The 15584-nt window shown below is 44.4% G+C and overlaps 1 protein-coding gene across 2 annotated transcripts in view; it reads left to right on the plus strand.

The window, feature by feature from the left end:
* The window catches only part of SLC9A3 (solute carrier family 9 member A3), a 274506-nt gene extending 263666 nt beyond the window's left edge, over window positions 1–10840 (plus strand). The window contains exons 16-17 of one of the 2 annotated variants that reach the window (XM_069620592.1): window positions 68–311; window positions 8709–10840. In XM_069620592.1, the coding sequence (XP_069476693.1) occupies window positions 68–311; window positions 8709–8712 (248 nt within the window). In that variant the 3' untranslated portion in view covers window positions 8713–10840. Of the gene's footprint in view, window positions 1–67; window positions 316–8708 lie in introns of those variants that run through there. The other variant, XM_069620593.1, reaches the window with a different exon arrangement.
* Window positions 10841–15584: the final 4744 nt, after the last annotated feature.

Here is a 15584-nt window from a genome sequence, read left to right on the forward strand (position 1 = left end):
ATTCTGCCAAGGAATGTTGTTTTCCAATGTTGACCAACCTATCCCTGTCACTCCCACGCCTTTTCAGGAATCGATAACCCGGTATTTTCCTCCGAGGACGAGCAGTGTGGATATCTGGACTTCTCGCCGTGGTTGTCCACGGAAGACTGCGTGGTGCCGTCTCAGAGGGCCCGAGTGCAGATCCCGTCGTCTCCCAGCAACTTCCGGCGGCTCACCCCCTTCCGCCTCAGCAATAGATCCATAGACTCCTTTGTGATGGCCGATGGGGCAGAGGAGCGGCCCAGATCTTTCCTCCCAGAAACCACGCCCATGTAATATTTTTGACGATCTTGTTTTTCTCTAAACTACCACCCTCGGTTTCTGGCATTCAACTAATAACTCTTGCTTCTCTATTTTTCAATTATTTTTACTCTCCCTGTCCCTCACTCTCTTTTAATATTCTTCACCTTCATTTTGCAGGGAGATTTTAAATCCTGGCTTGTAATTAGATGCTGTATTTGTATTTGATATTTGTAATAAAACCCTAAAAAGCGCCGATGTTTTCTACCATCCTTCCTACAGTACACTCACTCTAGTTAGTCCTTGGCTAAGTAACCATGGATACAATGTTGCACTTCAAGGGGAGGAATGCCATGCAGCAAAGCTATGCAAGACAAGGAGCTGCACCCTTTAGTGAGACTAGTTATGGGTCCGAGGCAGGGCGGCCATACTTATCTTGCCTTTGTTTGCTTCCTGGGTGAGTGGTCTGGATGTAATGGTTGGCGTGATGGTCATGTGCAGAGTGGGCCCTCTATGCTTTGATTCCGCTGGTGGATCCTTTGAAAGGGAGGGCTTTGCCCTGAAATGTGGCCAGGAGTTAGGCCTGCGAAGATGTTTTTTGATGTACATAGAGAGTGCGGAAGGAACATGCATAGGATGGGCTGTGGTTACTGCGTTGTCAACAGATGTGGAGTTCGTTTCTTGGTGGGGTTCTGCAGAGCAGCAATTGTTGGTATTGCGTCCTGTTTTTCTGACAGGAATTTTGCTGAAAATTCCCATCAAAATTTTTTGTGGGGATGGGAAAGGTTTAAATAAAGAGTTGGGGGGAAGGTAAATATAAAAAATAATTACATTAAGGGGGGCTTAATTAAAAGAATTTAAAATAATTAAAACAAAATTTTGATGAGGTTTTTTGGCAAAACTCCTGCAGCGAGATACCCGTCTGAAAAAAGGGCGTCGGCGAAATGACATGGATCCCAATTGTTACTACTCTATGCACAAGGCTGTCCATTAGATCTAATATTTTGTGGCCCTTTCATAAACCGTGGAGCTCCATTTTGAAAAGGCACAATGCCCTTCTTTTAAATGATTGCTCTTATTTCTGGATGTATATTCCTGTTTGGCTTTTATGTTGACAGCTTTATAAAGCAAAGGCAAACATACAAACAGCAGAAGCTTCAAATAGTGCAGCTGTTGCACAGAGAGGCAGCTGTTGCACAGAGAGACATTATGCATTTTAGCCCCTAATGGTCAAGAACACAGCACTCTCTCTAGCCATTCAGGTCTATGCAGAGGGAGCTTTAGCTCTCCGACACAGCTCGTGGAGACGTATCTCAGAGGCACCCTGGTATCAATCTGCTGCTTTGTCACGCAGAGCATGCTTCTAATTCGGACATGCCATGTTCACTTTTGCTTTGTCAAACCTACATTGCAGTTCTTCTCCAGCCCACTGCACTGTCACATGGGCCATTTTGCAACACCTTGGGATTCCGGAAACGCAACCTTTGCTGAACCTTGTGTGTTAAATGTCCTACCACCCGCCCGGCCGAGGCCTCGCTGCTTTATTAGACACCCCCCCCCTCCTATTCATCATGCCTATGCTATCCACAAACCAATGCTGCTGCAACCAATTGGAATTTTTTCTACATCACCACATTTAATATCCGGGTTCCCCAATCCATCATGGCTGCCACTGCTGGTGCTTGACCCTGCTGGTTGCAACCCCAGTATACTCACAGTACATGAGATGCAAGGTGGAAAGGAAGCGGCCAAGAGGATGGCTGCTCAAGGGGCCCAGTGATGCCATGGTTGGTCAGTCCGACAGCAGTCACTTCCATGTACAGCTCAGGGATAGAAAAGGAGGGAGACTGCGCTCCGCGTGCATCACACCCCACATTCCTGAGGCCCCAGAGTATACACAAGGAAGCCCCTGCACCTCATTTCGAAGCAGAGAATGTGGTAAGAAACAACACTCACATATTTTTTGGTAGGGATATGGCTCTTGTTTTTACACTACACTAATGCATAAAATGAAACATGATCCCACCATCTCAAAACATGGCTTTCAGTGAACACATTATTGGCATCTGATATTGAGTTCCAATGTATTCAGATCAAGTTTATGAAGACTACGTCTCCCAGAATGCATCCGCTTGTTCAATAGATGCTGGGGTGTGTCAGGCACAGACCTCTGTTGTGGTTTGAGTGGACTTGCTTGAGTTCTAGCCAGTGAGGTTCTTGACACTCAATGGACTCTGGGAGTCCATTTGCTTGATGGACTCCCAGAGGATAGAGTTCTTGGCAGGGAAAAGGCAACCCCCCTCCGCCCCCTCCTGAAAATAAACCAAGCTCTCTACTTCCCTCCCATTCAGATTTATTTTGCGAAATATCTTGCTCGTTTTTTTATGCCCTGTTTCTATAGCACTGTCCAGAACACTTGTTAGTAGTCTTTACCACTCCTTTTCTTCATTCCATTTCCCAGTATGTACCTCATTGAGGTATCCCTGCTCCACCACCCTATCAGCTGCCCTACTAGTCTTTATTTGACTTCTTCTAGAACCCTCTCCCAGCTTGCATCCTGTGATTGGCCCACGCACCAACTCTGGAAGCAAACGTTGTATTAGGAAGGGAGCAGCGGAGAAGGGAGTAAGTACTGGGATGAGGAAGACAGAAAAGATGTTATGAACATTTTGAATTTGTTATCTAGGCATTGCCCCACACACTCTGCCCCCGAGCAGTATTCACTAAGCCTTTTTTGAAACCAAAACCACTCTGGCCCTGGCTTGTAGGCAGAAGTATCTTCTGTTTCACTTTCATGAAGCAGAATTCAGTTCCCTGGACCCAAATGGAACAGGATCCCAATCCCTCATCTCCTGCCTATGGAGGGAGAGAGGGGCAAAGCTTGACGGGAAGCCCAATTAGCCACTTTACCAATGCTAGCCAAAGGGGCTCCCTGAGCATCCGCCCATGACTCTGCCATCCCCGAGGAAGAGCAGCCCCGAATCCCCCACCTGGAGGCTTAACCTGAGTGCAGAGTAGTCTAAAGGGTTCTATGTTCTTTCATCCCCAGTTATTTTTCTGATTAGTTTTTTTATTTTGGGGGTTTGCACCCAAGCCACCCCACCCTATTATTTACTCCATATTCCCCACTGTCTGTACCCCTTATATTATCTTACTCACCTCCCACTCCGTATAAGCCTTGTCCAGCTGAAGGTGGTGCACAATCCGTGGAAGGGAACTCCCTGGATGGAAACCCAATGTTGGTCATGAGCCTTTCCTGGAAGAAGGGCAGGAGGCCTCGATTGAACCCGCTGAATTGCCAGAAGAACCCAGTGGAGAACGTGGTGTTTCTGCATCTAATGGGGCGGTGAGCAGCCAGAAGCATTGCAAAGGTGTGGTCAAGCAGACCACTCAGTAAACTTCAACCACTCGATCATATAAATCCACCCCCCACGTACAGGCTGACGTGCCCCTCTTAAATAGCCCCTAGGTTGAGTTGAACCTCCACATCTCCTCTTTATATTTGAAAACTGCCCTTTCCATACTGTGGGCCCCATTACTGGTTTGGCGGTATTCCTGTGGTAAATCTGCCAGAATACCACCTAACACATTTATTGTTATCGTCACTTGGTCTGGCGGAATTACCACTGGATCTAAGTGGTGGTGTGGCGGTGTAAGTCATCATTTATGGAGTCCATAGACCTTCATGGGGACTGAGGCAGAATTACCGCCAGCAGTAATTCCTCTGATGCTGCCTATTTTTGGCAATAAGGTGGCAGATTTACCTCCAGCACTTTGCTAGAGATTTTTCCTCCCCCTCACCACCAAACCTATAGTATTGCCGTGCAGTAATGCAGTGGTAACAGAGTTACCTCCATCCTACCGTCGTCTTTTACCACACTGCCATACTTATAACAAAGCCCTAGATGTCTTTGCTTCCTTCTGTTACCGGGTCTCCTGACGGCCTCTGGGACCAATGCTGGTAGCGGCTTGTGCACCACTGGCTGAAGGAGCAGGCCGAGGAGGTGAGGGCCCTGAGAACATTAAAGACTATGCGGGCAGGTGACCAGCAGCATAGAGGCCTAGGAACCAAAATGACACCTCTGAGGGAAAGGGTCCAAGATGGTCCTGCCCACAAGACTTTGACAGAAAAATGAATGCATCCAGGAAATTCGCAAGTAACCATGTGCAAGTGAAGCAGAGGTCAGGATGCTAGAGTTGTAGTACATGGTTGTATATAAAGAAACAGATACAAAGCAGGGCCGGCCTTAGAGGCCGCAGCGTCCCGGGCAGCAAAACAAAATGTGGTGCCGCCATCCCTGCGTGCCCTGGTCATGAGGGGGCGCCTAATGTTTTAATAGCTGCTGCAGCCTAGTGTTATCGCCATGAGTGCTTTAAGTCTGAGCTTTGCGATTTCACAGTAAGCCTCGGGTGCTTGAAGTAAGTGCCAGACAATATTACACTGAGCCTCGGATGCTTAAACTAAGTGCGTTGCAATATTAAGGTGAGTCTTGAGGGCTTGAAATAAGTGCCAGGCAATATCACACTGAGCCTCGAGTGCTTGAAGTAAGTGCCTTGCGATATCACAGTGAGGTTTGAGGGCTTGAAGTAAGTTCCTTGCGATATCACAGTGAGCTTCGGGTGCTTGAAGTAATTGCCACTTGAATTAAGTGCTAGGCAATATCACACTGAGCCTCGAGTGCTTCAAGTAAGTGCCAGACAATATTACACTGAGCCTCGGATGCTTAAACTAAGTGCGTTGCAATATTAGAGTGTGCATTGAGGCCTTGAAATAAGTGCCATCTGATATCACACTGAGCCTCGAGTGCTTGAAGTAAGTGCCTTGGGATATCACAGTGAGCTTTGAGGGCTTGAAGTAAGTGCCTTGCGATATCACAGTGAGCTTCGGGTGCTTGAAGTAAGTGCCACTTGAAGTAAGTGCTAGGCGATATCACACTGAGCCTCGAGTGCTTGAAGTAAGTGCCTTACCATATTACAATGAGCCTCGGGGGCTTGAAGTGAGCGGCTAGTAATATCACAATGGGTCTCAAGTGCTTGATGTAAGTACCTGGTGATATTACGGTGAGCCTCTAGTACTTGAAGAGCCTTTCGATATCACAGTGGGCCTCGAGTGCTTGAAATAAGTACCTGGTGATATTACAATTGGCCTTGTTGCTTGAGGTGAGTGCCAGGTGATATCATAGTGAGCTTTGGGTACTTTAAGTAAGTGCGTAGTGTTATCACTTGAAGTCTTGAAGTCTTGAGTGCTTGAAGTCTGAGCCTTGCGTTATCACAGTGAGCTTCGGTTGCTTGAAGTAAGTGCCAGGCGATATCACACTGAGCCTCGAGTGCTTGAAGTAAGTGCCTTGCGATATCACAGTGAGCTTCGGGTGCTTGAATTAAGTACTACTTGAAGCAAGTCCTAGGCAATATCACAGTGAGCTTCGGGTGCTTGAAGTAAGTACCACTTGAAGCAAGTGCCAGGCAATATCGCACTGAGTCTGGGTTCTTAAAGAAAATGCCAGGTGATATCACAGTGAGCCTCAGGTGCTTGCAGTAAATGCCTTCATTTTGCGCAATATCCATCATTGTCTCTTGCCACTAGAAGTGCTTTGCTGGGTATTCAAATCTTTTCATTGTGTCACTTCAAAATGACATTGGAATTTCTCAAAATCTGAGGTATAGAGGACATATCTTGAGACCTTATAAGGTAGAGAACTACACATCAGGGGCCCGATTCATGGAAATATTTTGCGCGTGAAACCGAGGATTTGCGTGCCATTCTGCATGTGAAACCCCATTTGTCGATTCATGTATTCGACTGCGCTGCACTTTTACGTAAATTGTGGGGCCTTCGGGCAGGCTTAGCACGTTTCTGCGGGTGTCCAAGTACTTTGCGCTAGACACCACTCGTAGGCATGACTTGCGCAGAGGGCAGGGAAGGGGGTGGAACTCGGAAAATGAGGAAGAACAAAGCAAAATGTGGGCGTTATGAGGGACTGCATGCAGGCAGTCCATCGCACTCCCACTATTGCGCAGAACAATACGTATTCAGGGATCCGACCATGCAACCCCCCGGCAGTGAAATGACCATGTAAAGCCCTTATACCATCCAACACTTGCAGCCAGGTGTACAGACACTAGCACATATGATTCACTGTGCAGAGGTAAGATCTGGTGTTGGATTTAGGGGTGCATGCACGCAGCTGTGGTTCCGATCTAACTTAGGGGTACGCATACGCATTGTAGCGGGGGGCAGGAACGGTTAACGGGGGTTTGCACACAGATATTCAGAGTTTTACCCGGGTTACGATAAATCATACACAGGTTGTCAGGGTGCTGGTAACAGTTACAGGGGATCCCGCGCAGGGTCCCCGAAATACCAGCCTATTTGCGGGGGAACCCACGCACTGTTTTCAGGGTGCATGTATCTGAGCCTAGGGAGCACGCAAAGGTAGCTGTTTCTGGCTGTTTTTGCTTTGCGTTGGGGCGTGTCAGGGGCGTTCCGGCTATGACTTGCATGTATGGTTACTGTGCACAAACAATCCCATTAATACGCAGAGCGCGCAGAAAGAATTCTCGGTGCAGGTTGGCTCAGAGTCGTTATCTGCATGTAGGATTTGCGGTATTTCTGCACATTATTTCATAAATCGGACTCTAGGTTAGCAAAAGCCCTGGGGCTTCTTTTTATTTGTAATATCGTAAATAGACACTAACATTGCATATTGCGGAAATTCCTTTTGAGTGTAGTGCTGCCCGAGGTGGAGTACTCTGGATGAATTCCAATTGTATATAATATATTTGTTTGACAATATTATTTCTTCCCAATATATTCCAGCCAAATGTCATTTCAATACAACTTGCCCACCTAATGTCACATTGCATTTCAGTACATTTAATTGACATGTTTGGCTTTTTTTATTGACTAATGTGATTACCTTATGGAAATAGGTGTCTAAGCTGTTTTAAAAAGCAGGTTCTCCGACTTTACCCTCACCTGCCCGGGTTTGCACCTTAATCTTTCTGTCCATTTTCCGTACCCAACTACAATGACTGTGTTTACTGTTTATTTGTAGGGCCCAGAGGCGTTGCTGGGAGAGGGTTTGGGGGAGGGGCACTGAGAGGGCTACAGCGCCAGGTCTTTTGGTTGTAGCCCCGGATAGAATTTCAGGGGCTACAACCAAAAGGCTAGCTAGTACCGAGTCCCGCCTGTTTCGACATTAGCCTATCCCGGATCTTTTCCAGAACACCCCTGGTCGGAACCCCTTTACCTGCCCTTTTTCCCCCTCACTGTTTATCAATCTTTAATATATATATATTTTTAATTCATATTTTTTCTTACGTGCCTTTTCATTATTTTAAGTTTAAACTACTTTGCAATGAGTTTTCCAATTTTAGTAAAATGTACTTGTATTAAGTTTTACTTTAATTGAAATTAAGTTCAATGAAAAATCGGCTGAGATGGTACAAAAGCAATTTTTGTGTTTTTTGTAACATTGCACATTTGCTTTTTCTGGGCCAGAGTTATAGCAAATGGGGACGTTTTCACCAATACTTTTAATTCCTTGCACTGATAAGGTCCTATAATTGTCTTAAGACTGCGATTTCTTACCTGCCAAAAATATGGGTATGGCTTACCTCATAGTAGCGGTTCTTGCAGTAAAAGAAAATATATCAGAAGCAGTGAAAAAAGATTTGGAAAAACACATGTACTACTTTTTTTTGGGCAGCAATGTCTGCCTTATGTACGCCAGCTGCCGATTTTGACAGCATAGCTCCCCACCTGTGCCTGTTATGTAACGTAGGGGATTCATACTCAAAACAACAGGATTCAGAATCCAGAAAAGGCTGCATTTCTGTCACAGACGCTCATGCACTTTCTTGCCTTTATCTTTGCTTCCCTCGTTGATTTCTGCCTCGTTTCCTTCCTGTTATCCTTTGTCTTTTATTGCTTTGTTACTAACAAACGTTTTCTGTCCAATGTCAGTGATTTGTTTCCAGAATCAGATACCGCCCTACATAAGGATGTGCAGAAAATCCCTTTTCCCCTTCAAATATAGTGCATCTTCAGAGCACATCAAAGAGGGCTTATTGTGATTGGGCATCAAATAATATATTTTTGATTATGGCACTTGGTTTATGGTCACAATTCTCCTTTATTTTGTATTAATGTTTTACTAGAACAGTCATTTTGGCTGTTCAAAAGAATTTGAAGTTACAACTGTTGAGCTTTAATCAAGTCTATGCAAAAAGGACAAGCATTCTCGTCCTTGGCACTTAAGGGGTTAATTTACGTGCTGTGATCCCGCCCAACTATCCAAAAACATAAACTAAACCTTGCCATTTTTATTTGTTTACTACACAGGGTAGCAACAACATCTTGACAGTGACATGTTTCTTTAAGCAAATGTCTTAAATTTGTTTTCATGTGCTTTTCATTAACTCTTTAGGTGATCCCAGACCTTCCACTGCACTGACTGCGTGCTCTTCTGCCTCAGAACAACAGCCTACCTGCACACCTGAGCAAACAAACCAAAATGGAGTCAGTGTGTTCCAGCGACCCCTGAATATTGTTCCAACATGCCTTCAATGGCCATGGAGCTCAAGCTACTTGTCGCTAGACCGCCGCGAAAAAAGGTTCCTGCCTACCATCTCAGAGAATTTGCCACACGACGGAATGGAAGCCCTACCCACCTGGGAAACGGTCCCAAGTTCCAATGACACAGACCTGAATGAAACTGTTCTGACCCTTTCTGGGTACAGCTCTGAACCCACCGCTGGAGCCGTGAGCGATCAACAAGGCAGCCCAGTTTCCAAGCTCGAGCATGAAGAATCCAGTCCCAAAGACCGGACAGAGCAAAAAACACTGCTGAACACATATTTCCGGTCAGCTGCCGCTAGGCGCGTTCAAAGTCAGCGTTCCTTTCGTAGGCCTAAGCCATTGCATTACCACCCCGCGCTTCAAAAATTGCATTCTCTTCCGCCATCTTGCCACATGCCTCCGCATTCTTTGGAACAAGAGGAAACACAGCTCTGAAGGAAGACATGACAAGAGACACAGAACACTATTGGCCCACAGTCTGAGCCAGAGAAAAGATTAAAAAGGGGAACAAATGTAAGCAAGCACCAGTTTTATGGCAGTTTTCCTGCTGCTGAAAATAATAGGAAATGTGATATTTGAGAGTTTGCTATTAGAAAAGTGCAAACAGAAGCTAAACGCGACTCATACACAAGGCTACTGCTTTTTAAAGAAAAGTTTTTCTTTTTCTTTTCTCTTTTGTTGTTGTGGGATGCTGCAATTAGACTCATCGTTGTTGGCAGTGCAGACAAGCTAATTGCTTTCACGTATGGCTGCATCATAGGAAATAATGAAGGAGCACCGTTTATTTCTAGGAAATCAGGTGTGTGAAAATGTTCAGGAAACAGTCCAAGGATGGAACTTTACCCAAAGGTTTTACCGCCAGAATTTAAGACATATGCACTCGCTTTATTAAGACATTTTTGGAAATCCTCTATTTCCCTTTCTTATTATTCAGCCTATTTTAAAAATGAAAAATGATTTGAAACGTATTTGTGCAGAATTATCAAAAAAGCAAAAAAGTATCCATGACTTGTGATAATTCAGATGACTGTTATAGAATAATGATTCACAATGCACATTGCACCTTATAAATGTTGGCAGGACATCAACGTGCTTTCAAACCAGTTAGATTTTTTGTTACTATTTACTGAATACAATAGATACTCATAGGGGCTCATTATAAGTTCCCCGGTATATACCGGATAACTAACGTACAGTCTCCGCCGCCTGATATCCTGGTGTTACCAGAATAGTACGGGAGGAGTAGTTGCCGGTGATGCGCCGTTCCATGGGGCATGGGGTTGCCTGAATCACCAGCACCGTTAGTACGGTCTCTGCAGGTAGGGACCTGATCTACCGGCAAGTCATGCCTGCTGGTAGATCAGAGCCCTCACCGGCAGACTTGAAGTTTGCCCGTCCAGAAAGGTGCCGGTATACGTTGTTACCAGCACCTTATTTCCAAAACGCACAACCTTGTAATGAGCCTGATATTGTATCAAGAGGTTCTGATACATTAGGTAGTCATTGCATCCATTTTGTACCTGAGGTGCTAAGTATCTGGGATGCCAACAATGGTCCCTGATAATATGAAGTCAGTAGATGCATGACCAACCAGCCTGAGGGTGAGTGCATGCCTACTGACTGAATGGAGATTTAATTGCGTAAATGTTTCATTATGTTTATTCGGGTGTACTGTATGTGTACAAGTGCATGCTGGTACGTCAGCAGATACACATCTAGTCTACGTGTGTGTCTGGGCATTAACATCTGCATTCAATGAATGGAGAGCGATGTGAACACATGCCTCTTTTGTACTTGAAAGAAAAGGAATGTACATGTGCATTACAATCTTAGGATCTTCAGAAAACAGGTCTATACCCTCAATGTGCATACTTTATACTTGCCATTGTTTTAAATAAAGTACAATGATCTATTAATCTGAAGACGGTCCTGAAAGTAAATAAAATATTCGTACAAAGAGAAGGGTCTTTGTCGGTTTTATATGTGCTGTATTAGATGCTGTTAATGTGTCTCAATTTCAGAAATATTGAAGATGCTAAAGACCCATATTTACCAATCTTCATATTTCTTCAAAAGGTGACCAAAAAGACCTGGATTCAATTTTGTGTTCATTATTTTTCTATGGTAAGGCTGATGAATGCCATCACTCTTCCAGCCAATTTCCACATATTATTTGTTACACTGGCAGGACTTCAAGGAATTATTTAATGCTTGTTATCCAAGTGAAGAAACATTTTGAAGGCATATCAGGGTGCCTTCGATTTAGGGGTGAATCAGAGGCCTGCACACCAGCGCAGTGAGTGGCACTCACTCTGCTGGTGAGCGGGCATTACATTTGGGAGTGAATCTGAGTGTCACTCACCATGCTGGTGAGTGGGCACCTGATCTGGTCACTGCCCAAACCTGGAAATTGTCCACCATGGTGAGCAGGCCTTTGATTTGGGCATGTGGTGAGGGGGTGGCAGGAGGAGGTGCATTTTTTTTGCTGGGGATCATAGTTAAAGTAAACATGCTAAGAGTTGTTATGTGGCTAGACTGGCTTGTGTTGCTGCAGCCAGTCTGGTTACGTTTTCTGACTCTCGCGTGGAAATTCTTTTACTGGGCATCAAATTTAAAGCAAAGCATGTCTGCTTCTCTTTTTTGCTTTAACCTTGATGCCCAGTAGAAAATGCGATGCCAGAGTCAGAAAACGTAACTAGACTGGCTGCAGCATTGTAAGCCAATTTAGCCACATAGCACAAAGAATCATGGTTACTTTAACCATGCTGTGCATAAAAAATCCCATGTCAGAGGCACAAAACATAATCAGATTGGCTGCAGCAATGTAGTCCAGTATAGCCATGCAAACACTTACCATGCATGCACTGTGGAGTCCCTCAGGGTTCCTGCACGGTTTCTACCCTCTACAAACTTTTTACCAAACCTCTCTTTGACAAGCTGGATGCACTTGGGATCACCTATACAAACTACGCTGATGATACCAAAGGGCTCCTTCCCCTTACTGGGTCCTACCTCCATGAAGCTGCCACTCTACAGCACATCTACTCCACTATCCAAGCCTGGATGGCCACAAACAGTCTATGTCTCAATGGAGACAAGACCGAAATCCTCATCCTGGATCAAAAGCCCACACTCTCCAATATCGTCTCACTCTACTCCAATTTTTGCATTGACAATTGTGTCATCCCAGTTGTATCCTCTGTCAAAACAATAGGAGTTCACATTGACGCTTCACTTTCCATGTTCAAGCAAGTTAGCTCCATTGTCTCTGCCTCAGCTCTCAGCACTAAGCTCATCAATGCCATCAAACCTTTCTTAACCCAAGATAACTGCCTCTCTATTGCCTGAGCCACCATTGGAGCCAAACTAGACTATTGTAACACGCTATTGGCCGACACCTCAAACAAAAACCTAAATAGGCACCAAACTACCCAGACAATGCACTTAGAGCAACCCTCTATATTCCTAAGAGAGACCAAATCACGCAAGCTAGAAAATTGGCACATTGGCTCCCAGTAAAAGAGCACATCCCATTCAAAATTCTTACAACCACACACAAATGTATTAACCACTCAGGCCCCTTATACTTATCTGACACTCTTACCAGAACACACTCAACCAGACCTACCAGACAGTGCCACACCAACCAATTTAGGGTCCCAGGCATCAAAAGAGCCAAAGCCAGAGGAATAGGCTTCCCCTATCTAGCCCCTAAGCTATGGAATGCACTACCCATCGCACTCAGAGCAGAAACCTCTCTCTTTGCCTTCCGAAAAAACCTAAAAACTGCCCTGTTCAACTAACATAACACTGCCCTCTTCTCCCAGTATTCTCTCTTCTTACTCTAGCACATCTCCGATGCATAGTCTGCATCGCTATGTGCATTTCTGTAACTAAGCAATGACTTTCTCTTGTATGTAAACAAGTCATTTTCAACGACTGTAACAAGCGCCGCGATGCCCATGGGCTGCCGTGCGCTTAACAAATGTGAATAAATAAATAAATAAATAGTAAGTGTTGATACCTGGCTAGACTGGCCGGCATTGCTGGAGCAAGTCTGGTTACGTTTTCTTAGTGTGGCACTGGCAACACATTACTTTACTGAGCATCATGGTTAAAGCAAATAAAATTGGTTTTATGTGGCTAGACCTGTCTCCATTGCTGCAATCAGTCTGGTAATGTTTTCTTCCGGTGGCATGGCATTTTACTGGGATCAAGGGTAAACTAAGCATGAGTGTTTTTACCTGGCCTGCAACATGTTTTTTTTAATTACTAGCAACACCAACAGAAGCATGTTCTTTTATGGTAATTCTGGAATGTACTGATGTAACCTGCATGGGCATGTGTGGGCATTATACTGGCATACATTGGGGGCACAGTCATCAGTAAAATGAATTGGAAAATGCTCTGTGCATCTATTAGTTTTTTCATTTGTTACCCTACAAAACCAAATGTAAACTGTGTGGCTTTTGACCAAATTTTGTACAGACATTATGTTGCTAAATGCACTCTTTTAGCACATTATTTTAAAATTGACCTGGTGGGAAACCCCCGACAACCCCCGGTGGTTGGTTCGAGCTCCCTAGCTAGGCTTAGTTGCTTGCACATTTTCATTCAAATGCTCTAGGAACTCAGAAATGTTTGTAAAATAAGCAATCCTGTAAAGCTTTTCTTAGGCAGCCAATAGCATACCAAATGGTTCATTGTATAAGTGTCCTAAGGTTCAATTCATGGGTGATAACTGGGAGAGCTACCATCCTATAGGTTGTATTTAGATGTACAAACCGGGTATTTGGACAGCTTGACTAGGGATAGGCAATGGGGTAGAAACCCCCTTTTCAAGTTACTTGGTAACCGCACGACGGAACCCATGCGATTCATGTATACAGGGCATCAATTGCAGGTAGGCATCTCAGCGCTTCAAAATTACACAAAAAATAACACTGCTTGATCTAAATGGCTTTATCAACATTTAACTCAGGAACTATTGAGCTTTTACAGCTTTTCTGAATTTTGAATGATTCAATATAACTTGTATTCGGTTGGACAATTATTCTATTTCTTGGTGCCCTGTGCCCCCACCTCAATTCACCTGTTCTGCGTCTATATTAAATGTGATTGGTTGGAACAGCAGCGAAGACTGAGATCTTAAAATTCGTTGTGGGTAGTACTGTGTGAATTTGTTCCTAATAAAAGATGGCCGCCTGTCGTAGGAGGCTCGATGAGTGACACGCATCTCTGTGAAGTCAACTCGCTTCTGAATCGGGAGCCCATGGAGTGAGGCCAATGCTGCGGATATTGATGCTGTTTGTCTTAGAGAGGTTGCAATTCTCACTGGTCATTCTGTAACCTCTGAAAGACCAACCTATATTGATGATTGATGAATCCAGCCTTCACTGATGTTGAGACATGTCGCCCCATTGTCATTTTCTGATCCAACAGCACCCCCAAGATCTGCACCTGAGTCGCTGGCTTAGGGCAAAGGCCAAGCTGCTTCACCATTGGCCACACCACATCCTTATTTCCCACTATTAGAACCTCTGTCTTTAATGCATTTAACTTCAATGCATTTGTATTCACCCAAGAATCAATCGCCACATTACATGTAGTTAAACGTTCTATTTGAGGATGATGCAGAGGAGATTTGAACCAGGAGTTGGGTATCATTGGCTTAACTGAGATATATTACGCCATAGTGGCCAAGGATCTGCAACAAGAACGCACCGAATCATAGTGGCGATAATGCCAACCCTTGTGCAACCCCACATGTTACGAGCACAAATTTAGACCAAAAAGGAGGAAGACTGATGGCTTGCTCGCCCTCCAGTAGACAGCACTGGAGCCACTTAAGTGCATTCTTCAATATCCCAATGTATGATAGTCTGTCCAAGGGAATGCGGTTTTCCACAATGCTGAAGGCCGCTGGCAGATCCAATAGGATTACGGCACCCACTCCCACCAGAATCCGCCAGACTCTGGACGTGGTCACTCATGATAACAATGAATGACTCTGTGCTGCGTAAGGATATGAAACCTAAATGGCATGGACTCAAGATGTTATTTTGTGGAAAATACTCTCTTTGATACGTCCACCTCACCTGTTCAGTCATTGTGGCAATACACAGCACAGTTGGATTTGCATTTACAATTTTCAATAATGGTGTCGCAAGTGGACGAGTGATCATCCTTGATATGGTTGCCGTATTTAATGAGTTATAATCATTTACAGTAGAAATCCTGCTACCCTTCAATACTGAGCAATTGCCTTGAAATACGCAGCTGAACATAAAGCTAATGCCAATCCGGAGCACATTATACCTTACAAGATAACATTCACTTATTCCGGCGAGATGTGTTGGATTGAGGCCTACATCTGGTTTTCATTGAATGAAGTCGTTTGGGTGGTTTTCCTAAGATAGACTGATCTTACTATTGATATGCACATAAACATATTAAATTTAATCTTTACAAAATTGGAGAATGAATTACATAGGTCTCGCGAGTGGTGGAGACTTGTCAATCTTTCTTGTGTGGTCCTTAATTCCTCTACAATTTTAAAGAATTGCTTTTGATGATGTGGCTCAGCTTCCAATCTATCATCATAATAGTTTGCCTCGACCCACTTAATATGAGGTATATACTTATCCAAGGTCTTTTCTTTTTTCAATTCAAAGTCAAGCATTTTACTCCATATTCGTTCAGCCCTTTTCTTTTCAGTTTTCGC

Source organism: Ambystoma mexicanum, chromosome 5q (genome assembly GCF_040938575.1).
Source record: "Ambystoma mexicanum isolate Mex_15411 chromosome 5q, UKY_AmexF1_1, whole genome shotgun sequence".
In the NCBI taxonomy this organism is placed as follows: domain Eukaryota; kingdom Metazoa; phylum Chordata; class Amphibia; order Caudata; family Ambystomatidae; genus Ambystoma; species Ambystoma mexicanum.